General features: G+C 37.1%; 2 protein-coding genes across 2 annotated transcripts; both read left to right on the top strand.

Annotated features, from left to right (window-relative positions):
- Positions 1 to 2,150: 2,150 nt before the first annotated feature.
- LOC103711843 (protein PROTON GRADIENT REGULATION 5, chloroplastic-like) lies at positions 2,151 to 2,843 on the top strand. Its single transcript, XM_008798138.6, has 2 exons — positions 2,151 to 2,518; positions 2,591 to 2,843. Exons 1-2 carry the CDS (start codon positions 2,243 to 2,245, stop codon positions 2,693 to 2,695), a joined length of 381 nt encoding a protein of 126 aa, XP_008796360.1. The 5' UTR covers positions 2,151 to 2,242; the 3' UTR covers positions 2,696 to 2,843.
- A 1,527-nt stretch (positions 2,844 to 4,370) lies between these two features.
- Positions 4,371 to 9,522, top strand: LOC103711844 (cytochrome c1-2, heme protein, mitochondrial-like). Its single transcript, XM_088712369.2, has 8 exons — positions 4,371 to 4,512; positions 6,070 to 6,166; positions 6,421 to 6,641; positions 6,982 to 7,261; positions 7,347 to 7,418; positions 8,838 to 8,954; positions 9,069 to 9,134; positions 9,236 to 9,522. The coding sequence occupies exons 2-8, from the start codon at positions 6,107 to 6,109 to the stop codon at positions 9,350 to 9,352; spliced, it is 933 nt and encodes a 310-aa protein (XP_088568495.1). The 5' UTR covers positions 4,371 to 4,512; positions 6,070 to 6,106; the 3' UTR covers positions 9,353 to 9,522.
- Positions 9,523 to 10,022: the final 500 nt, after the last annotated feature.

Genomic DNA, 10,022 nt, shown 5'->3' with positions numbered 1-10,022 from the left:
AAAGATAGGAGAGCGCTAGGTAGAGGACCGACCCCTCCCGCGGTGGACAAAATAACTCTCTGCGGGGAGGGGTAGAACGGGAAGGAGGCAGATGGGGGGAGCGATTATCATTTGGAGGGCGGGAAAGGATGGATCAGACGGTTGGGATGGAGGGGCCGATCGAGTTAGGGAATGAACGGTTGGTACTTGTTTGAAGGTGGATAATGAATGGACCCAGGGTTCTTGCCGTTTTTGGTTGGTCGCCTTTTCCTTTTTCTTTTCTTCGGCTTTTCCTGCCTCGTAGTATAAAAAAATATAAAATATATAAATAAATCTATCTTGCCCTATAAACTTAAGTTTTTAGGATAAATGATGATTTCAACATGGTATCAGATAGATATTCTAAAATTATTAAAAATTTCACATGTTGGGCTCACTCATTAAAAAAAATCCTCCCTATATGAGAAAAAATATAAAAAAATATAAAATATATAAATAAATCTATCTTATTCTCTGAGCTTAAGCTTTTAGGACAAGTGGTGACTTCAACCTATAACCTTCTCGAAATGAGAGTTTAGCATGGTCCGCTACTCTAGCTGTCGTAGTAGATGTTGTAAAGATGGTAGGTGCTCATCATACCATGTTGAAATGCTTCCATCTAGACTTCTATGTTTTCATGCAGCCAATCGGGTGAAATAAAAAGGACGCAATGCTGATATGGAACAGAGTAAGTTAATTAATATCAAACACTGCTTGCCACTAAAGCCTTTTGGCAATGCTGTTGTTCGTTTGATTGATTCATAACATACATAAATACCACCAAACAACCGAAAATTACATATAATAGTTTGTCTTTCACCCCCAAGCCTGTTTGGGCTAAAATTTTGCTGCATTTCGATAAACTGCAAGCCGTGGATCTAGGTGTCTGTTTCTTCCTGGGCATCCGCTGCATGATGTTCCTCCGTTGATTCTTTGTTCAACTTAAATGCCTCAGCTTTATAGACATAAGGCTTACCGACAAATAAGAAGAATATCAAATTCAAGAAACCGAGGAATGCAAGAAATGCGTAGTAGTAATCTAGATGCGAGGCATTGACATTATCCAAAATCCATCCCCCGGACCATTTCTATGGGTGATCTTAGAAACAGTCGAAAGGAGAAAATTGTTGAGAAAGTTTCTTGACTCTGTTAGTAGCCAGCTGATGCGATTGGGGAAAAGTAAAAATTTCTTCAATATATTCAACTCGAATCTTTTTTAAAAAATAGACGAAGATAAAGAAATTTTGAAAGTAGATTTTTAAGTTTTTTTTCTTTCTTTGATGATTCACCACTTACATTGAGGTACATGGCCCTCATTTATAATACTAGTGAGGTTCTACTTCTTACAATTTGGGTTGGATTCTTCTTATAGTTCGAATATATCCTAAAATAAATATGATTAATAAAAATATTATAAAAAAGTTAAAATTTAGAAATAATCTAAAAAAATAAAATTTGTATATAAAGAAAACAAAATTACAATTTTACCCATCTCAATCCGTCTTAACTTGGCTCATCTAACTTTATCTGTCCTGTTCCAAGACAAGTATGGATATGTGGTTCTCAATTATAGGATAAGTGCGGATAATAGCCTATTCGTTCTATACACACCCAATTGCCATCAAATCAGACTAATTTTATATGTTCCGTCTAACTTTATACGTCTAATTTCTCTCTACACTAGTTAATTACCATGCAAAGGAACGGTATGGAATCGTTTATAACATAACATGTATTGAAACCATGATCGATTGAAAGAGCTAAACTCCTCAAATCAGACAAGGTACTTCGCGCGCTCACCTAACTAATAAGTTTTCCCTTCTCATTTCTTCCTTTTTGAAAGGACAAGAAGGCTCTTGCAGCAGAGCGATCCACGCTATATTTGATTGGTATCACCCAGAGCCGAGATGACATTTCAACCGTAGAGCACACTATGTTCACGCATATGACACGGTACCCAGCATGACACCCTCCAAATGCCATCCAGGGCCCACATGCAGGTGAAAGGCTAGCCGCTCACGTGCAAGTACAAAAGTGCACGTGAGAAGATTCGTAGCCAAGCATTCCGCGCGCCCTAAAACTCACCACGAATGATCCATCCAGATTTCCATCGTGTGGCTTCTAAACCGAAGGCTCCAATTGCGTCCTACTTCCCACCTCTCTTCCCCTCTACCCTCCCCTGCATCTCTTTCTTCAATTAAACCTGCGCTGCTCTCCCTGCTTCATGGCTGCCTCTATATCGGCCGCAGGGCTCAAAGCCCTGCCCTCCGCCGTCCATGGAAGCTGGACAACTTCGCTTGCCGGCGACGACCGAGCAGCGCTGACCAAGTCAGTGCCGTCATATGTTCGCGTTGCTCGGCCTCCAAGGTCTCGGCCTAGGATGGGCAACGTCAACGAAGGCAAAGGTCTCTTCGCACCGTTGGTCGTTCTCACCCGCAACATCCTCGGCAGGAAGCGGTTCAATCAGCTGCGAGGCAAGGCCATAGCTCTCCATTCACAGGTATTAGCACATAGAGTGGCTACGTAAAGGAAAGAATAGAGATTCTGATGGTATGCGGTATGTTGTGTGCAGGTGATTACAGAGTTCTGCAAGACTATAGGTGCTGATAATAAGCAAAGGCAAGGGCTGATCCGCCTGGCCAAGAAGAATGGAGAAAAGCTTGGTTTTCTTGCATAAGATGAATTTTGTCAGCAGCTTGGTTTTCTTCTTCTTCTTCTTCTTCTTCTTCTTTTCAAGAAAAGGGAACATGGTGTAAGTGAGATTACTATGTGAGATTTTGCATAACTTGTCAAAGCTTTCAAATCAAAAAATCTCTTTCCCTGGATCTAAGTGAGATTGAAGCAGTTTTTTATGGTGTCGGATTTAGTCACCACAGTGCCTCCAGTTGATAACAGAAGAATTAGTGCAAGAAAGAACAGAGAAGAAACATCAACCAGGAAGTGCAGAGAAATCAAGCACCAGAATGCTCCAAGGGATTGCTAATATTAGATCTTTATCGAGCTCGACGATGATGGACTCAGGACCGGAGTAAAAAGGAACTCAAATGTCACGTTTACTCTTATAAGGGGTTTCCTGAGAAAATTTATTTCATCACTTGTTCATAATTGACATCATGAGATTTTTTGAAATAACCACTCGTGAAGTGTGAAGTGGTGATATCATACTAAAGTTTCTAAAGTTCCAAGAGATGGTTTTTTCGCCCTACCAAAAAAAAAAAAAACAGAACTACTCCCAACAACCAGGTGATGAAGGATATTTCTAATAACCTCCTGAGACATGTCACAATTACATTTGAGTTTCTAAACGTCCATTATAAAAATTCTGAACTAGTATTTGGATTTCGAATGCCCAAATTAATGCAAATCTTTTTAACACAAACCAAGGTTTAGTTCCTTGGAAAGAAGCAATCGTATTGTATAAACCAAGCTTCAATAACAGCAACATTCTTATTATAATCCATTTCTTCTAAAATTGTTACCGACGACTATAGTTGCCGTTATACATCAATCCCAATATAAGTGGTTCTGAATTATTTTTGGTCATTTAACGATGCTATAATAGAAATGATGGTTAGTAACATAAAAATGCATTATTATTGAAAATATTATTCATTTAGTTAAAAAATGTCTTTGAAGAAATTTATTTTCAAAAACGTTGGTTTCCTTTGATGTAAAAGTACAAATGTATCAAACAAGCATGAATACCTTCCTCAATATCGAATTTTACATAAATATCCTCCTAAAATTGATATTTATATGTATACCCTCGCAAAACACTTGTTTTGCTATTCTATTTTTTTTTTAATCTTTATTTTTGGATATGTACCCAAATCATCTAACACCGTTAAAAAATTAATGATTTCAAATTAAAATAACTAAAATATCCTTAATGGATAGATGTGCAAACAGAAATATTTATAAGATGATCACGATGGAAACAAAAAAAGTAATTTCAAAATTTTATTTTATTTTTAATTAAAATAAATATTGTTTTTATTAACAATGTTAGAAGAACTTTTATGTTAGAAGCAATTGTGCAAAAATAATATTTTATGAAGGTACAAAAATAAGTATAAATTTTAAAAAAGTATTTATATGAATTTAAATTTTTAGAAGAGTATTTATGTAAAAACAAATATAAAAAAAGAATAATGGACAGCCTACGGCGTTAATTTGAACACCCGCTATTGCGACGTATCCCCGTGTTCGCCCGGCCCGGCCCGGCCCGGCCCAACCCAGGATTGTCGTGTGGCCGTCGAGGAATCGGTGTACGTGGCGCGGTCTCCATCGGGCAAACCTGCCCCACTTCGTACCCCACCAGCCGATCCATTCCCCATAATATCGGAGCCTTCTCCCCTCGCCCACTGACCGCAGCTGTTCCGATCCTCCTTCGATCCATCTTAAAAACCCTAGCTATTACCCGGCTCTCTCCCCGATCGGTTCCAAGGCGCGTGAAAGCCACGATCCTTCTCGCTCGCTCTCGATCTTTCTCAGGTAGATCGAAGCATACTGTGTCTGTTCACCCCGACCCCCCTACTTATATATTTATCGATTTGATTCACTCCAACAAGCTCGCACAATCCTATTTCTTGTTCGGATTTATCTTTTTCCTCCGATTTTTTATACTGTCGAGATGTGCTCGAAATGCCATTAGAGTCATTTTTGAGATCAGTGGCTATAAATGACTTTTTTTTTTCTTTACTATTTCCTTTACGGCACTTTATCATGGCTGATTCAAGTTGGAATAGTTTTATTTTTTATTTAATTAATTGAGCTTTTATTGTTGGCTGATCATAATTAATTGAGAAGTGCTAATTCGTATAAATTTTATTGCACTGTTGGCCTCCCATCTGAGAAAAATAGTTTGTTGTATTTGGAGAAAAAGTCGGCTGATTGACTTGCTTCATTTTTCATTCCCTATTGCCTATGAGCAAGTCTTCGAGATTGTCCCTTCCTGTCATATCTCAGATGTAAGGATTTATTTAATGAAGAAAGCACTGGTTTATTGTCTTTCATCAATTTGAGAGTGAAAAATATATTGTTGAAATGCCCTATTGGCATTCTTTTGCTGAGATATTGGTGTCCGAATGGATGCAAAGGGGCTAAAGGTTTAGATTGATGGATTAATCAAGTTGCTATTTAGATACAGGGTTGCAGTCAAAAAATATATATATTTACATATAGGGTTGAATGAGTCAGAATTTAGGTTTTCTAGATAGAACACCAAAGTGGAGTTTTTTGCACCATTAAGAAACAGCAGGGCATGTATCATCCTGGCTGGTCCATTATGATATGGAGAAATTGTTGATCTTGTTAACACATATCAATATGTGGACAATTATAAAGTGAGTTCTACCCAATTTGAAAGTATGACATGCAGACTCTTCTGGCCCTATATTGAAACTCACTGTGAAAAGTGGGAACTGGTCTGTACTGTGCTTATTCCGTGGTTAGTCCATGGATGATCTGTTCTGGTGGACCTAGCCCCAACCCAAATGCAAACAATCAACAAAACTGAACATACTTCATTTCTGAAGCTTCAGTCCAAAGCCATTGTTCAGTGGTCTGTGATATCAAATCAATGGAGTGCTTGAAACAGATCATATCTACTTTGGTGATTATTTTCTGGAAAGTGGTATCCTTCTATGATAATTGCTAAGAGTATTAATTCAATGAATACTAACACATATTGGCAGAATGATATTCAAACATAAAAGTAACTTTTCAGCATGCAATATTTGATGGACTTGTAAATGTAAATGGGATGAAAAACAAGACTTCTTGGATTATAAACTAGCTGATAGATATAAAGTTTAAATGGACACCAATGCACATATTGTAGCATCCTAATAGAGAGTAATATCTGTCAGCACACTCTGCCTTGGAAAATTCAAATCTTTTCCATATTGTATTTTTGTATTTATTTTCGGAGATTAATGTATGTAGAATTGTTTTCTCCTCTTTGTGCACTGTTCCAAAGGCGACAACTTGAACTTACCTCGATGAAATTTCACATGCCTTTTGTTGTCTGCTCTCTTATTGCATATGCAGAGCTGCTTGATCTTCACTCTTCAAAGAGTTCACAAAAATGGTTGCAGGAAGAGCCATCCACCAGCTTTTGAGGAGGAGACCTCAATTTCAATCATCTGTAAGCATCCCCCCCCCCCCCCCCAACATTTGCTTCCTTCACCCATATACTTGATCTTCATTTCGCAAATAGATGAAGCTTGTTTTGGAGCAGTTGGAGAAGAACAAAAATTACTGATGGGCTTTTCAATTATTATATTCTTTTGGTTCAAAGGAGTTATATGTTCTAGCATTTGTGACATTCTCTGGTCAACTTGCATTGCATTGTATTATTTCCATTCTTAGTGCATTTAACCATCTATCATTTTTGTGCAGGCCCCACTTTTGCTTCCATCTTTTGTGTTTAAGCAAGATCAAGAAAGTATTGGATCTGCTAGTGTGAAGTCACTAAGAGCATTGGCATTCCTTGGAGCAGGTGTTTCTGGTATATTGAGCTTTGCTACTATAGCATCTGCTGATGAAGCTGAGCATGGCCTATCATGTCCTAGTTATCCTTGGCCTCACAAAGGCATTCTTAGTTCCTATGACCATGCATCGTAAGTGGAACACTATCTGTATGTTTACTAAAACTTCTCTTGCTTCTGTAAAAAAATTTATTTCACCGTACCAATTTAATTCAACTACCTGATTCTGAATGACTTCATACTTTGAGATGGTGCATAAACTTTGAAAGGATCCCTTCTGTTAACATTAAATGACTAACCTGAGTAGCTTAGTAGCATAGCCACAAAAAAAATTCTGTCCATTTCAGGTAACCAACAATTTGTTCATCTACACAATGAAAACATGTATAATAATTTTAGATAACCAAGCTGTATAACAATTTTAATGTGGATGTATAATGACTGCTATACTAATTATAATTAACTTGAGCAGAATTCGGCGTGGTCACCAAGTTTACCAACAAGTTTGTGCTTCTTGCCATTCAATGTCTCTGATTTCATATCGAGATCTTGTTGGTGTGGCATACACTGAAGAAGAGACAAAGGCTATGGCTGCTGAAATTGAGGTGGTTGATGGGCCAAATGATGAAGGTGAAATGTTTACACGTCCTGGTAAATTAAGTGATCGTTTCCCTCAGCCATATCCAAATGAACAAGCAGCAAGGTTTGCCAATGGAGGAGCATATCCTCCAGACTTAAGCCTTATCACTAAGGTAGTATTACTGAAAATCTGGAGTTCCTTTTCCATCAATATATTTGTGTACTTTTTTACTAATGTTGGTTTCTATATTCCTTCAGGCACGACACAGTGGACAAAACTATGTCTTTGCCCTACTCACAGGTTACCGTGATCCTCCTGCAGGTGTTTCGGTAATGTTTTTCCTTTGTTTTATAAGTATTAACTGCAACATTTTTTCCATGTTCATCATAATTCATGTTACAATTTGCCTATGTTGAATTTTACAGCCTTTAGATGATAATTGCTAGCACTTCTGATTAGCTATATGGACGTATCTATTAAAAAATAATTTTTCCTTGCATATTTAGTGTTAGATTCCATGGGACTGTGTTTCAATCGGCCCTTTGGCTTAAAATATATGCCATATGAGGAGAACCATTTTCCCTATGCCAAACATTGCCATTCTCCTTTTCATCTAAACTCATTCCGAGTCTAAGGAAATGTTGGAGAATTGCTCCCTAGTTGGTTGAGCTTAAATTGCCACCACTAAACTTGGTCTATTTTCCCAACAATTAGGCTTCTAGGTTTCATCATTGGCCCTTCTCATGTCTCAAGTTGCCTTGACTAAGAATATCACAATTTTTTTAAAGGATTGGTGCAAGGTTAACACCTGGAGTAAAAATTTCCACATTCTTTCAATGAGCCTTCTTGGCTTTTGTGCTTTATGGTGAATCCTATTTTGATGGAAAAAAAAAAGCTTGGATGATGATTTTATTTCCTAACTTTGACCTTTGTTTTCTTCTAAAATACTTGAGCTGCAGTTTCGTGTTTTGGGATTTTAACATGTATGGCTGCATATGGATCGAATATGGATTGGATATCAGTATATATTCATATTCATATTTATTTATATTTGACAAATATGGATGCGGATACTGGTATTAATCAGATTTTAAAATTCATATTCATATTTGTTTTAAACTATATGAATACATAGAAGATACTGAAAGTACGGATATAGGTATGGATATAAATCAGATAGTTAAACTTTATAACCGTAAAATCAAAGTTATCACTTAATATAAGGTAAATTAAATCAGTTCCATTTATTTCACTTGAAAGTTCACAACTGCTATATAAGATTACATAGGATCACAAATAGAACCTGATATTTGAATATGGGTTGGATAGTTGCCTATCCATATGCATATTAGTTTTTTTTGGATGGATATGGATACATATTCGGATATTAGTTGGATGCTTAAATTTGTACCTATATTCGGATAGATACAGATAAGAAAATGGGTCCGGTTGAATACCATCCGGTCCACTTTCACCCCTATTACCATGATAATGAGTTTTATTTGTGAAGATTTGTGGTGAACTTGCTTAGAATGCTTAGTTTTTAAACAAGCATTTCTCTCTCTCCTGAACAATATCATTTCTGTTATTATCATATTTATACATATGTGTTCTTATGGATAGTGAAGAGATGTTCACTTTTGCACTTTACCATATGCAGCAAAGGTCCAAAATCCAAATGTTATAATGAATGCTGCAGTGTCTGTCAATTGAGTGAATATGCTAACCAACTTATCTGGGACTTTCAGATTCGAGATGGTCTGTACTACAACCCTTACTTCCCTGGTGGTGCAATTGCAATGCCCAAAATGCTTATCGACGGTGCAGTCGAGTATGAAGATGGTACCCCAGCAACTGAATCACAGGCAATATTCCTAACTTTTCATGTTTATGTTTCTTTTTATTTGCCTTTCTGAAATGTATTTATGCTGCAACTTCACATTACTTCTATTACTTAATTTTTTCCATTGTCATCGCAGATGGGGAAGGATGTTGTTACTTTCTTATCATGGGCAGCAGAACCTGAAATGGAAGAGAGGAAACTGGTAATTAGGTTTTGTTGTAGTGTCTTTTACGTTTCTAGTGTTCATTTTCGATCACTCCTTCATGATTAGTATTGTGCTGTTTTTTTTTCTTTTTCATGTAGATGGGGTTCAAATGGATCTTCTTGTTGTCACTTGCTCTTCTCCAAGCTGCATACTATCGGCGGCTGAGGTGGTCAGTTCTGAAGTCAAGGAAGTTGATTGTTGATGTTGTCAACTAATTGAATTTTTGGTTTATTTTAGAATTTATCAATGTGGAAGGGGAGAGGTCAATAATGAGTTCTTGTGATATATATTGCTGTGAATTGAAAACAGTTTAGGCAAGGGCAATGATGGATGTCTGTAACAATTCTTTTGTGAGTTTAATCTACTCCAAAAACTTGATGCATTATTTCTCAATTGGCAACAGTTCATGTTTTCTAACTTTTTACAGAGAATATTTATGAAACTATGACAGTTGGTGAATAAATTCTATTTAGCTTGTGCTATGCCTATTTGGGTGGCTGATTTATGTGGAGAGACCTTCTGCTAACTGGAATTGTTCAGAGAGAGCTTTTTAGGGTTAACTACAATATTTGATCTATATACAGGCTCATGTATCATCATTCTTATGAAATTCAGATTTCAGATCCCTAACAGCCGCCTGGCCAAGGAGATCATTTTAAACCCCTCAGTTACAACTGAAGCGCTTGCTGTGGAAACTTCCATAATTATGAAACGAGAAATATGGAAAGTTGTGGTGAGGGCATCTTCACATTCTCTGGATGCAAGGGGGGCTTTACGTTTATTGAGAAAAGGGTCCTGTGACATTTTTTTTCAAAAAAAGTTTCAAACATCTCAACTGAAAATTCAAACTACATGCATGCCAACATCTGATCTTGGTCCTTTGCC

The sequence above is a fragment of the Phoenix dactylifera genome, chromosome 16 (assembly GCF_051530095.1).
Source record: "Phoenix dactylifera cultivar Ajwa chromosome 16, Ajwa_hap1_PhDact_Kaust_v1.1, whole genome shotgun sequence".
Lineage (NCBI taxonomy): Eukaryota > Viridiplantae > Streptophyta > Magnoliopsida > Arecales > Arecaceae > Phoenix > Phoenix dactylifera.
The sequence above is the reverse complement of the archived record's forward strand: the minus strand, read 5'-3'. Positions and strand labels throughout refer to the sequence as shown.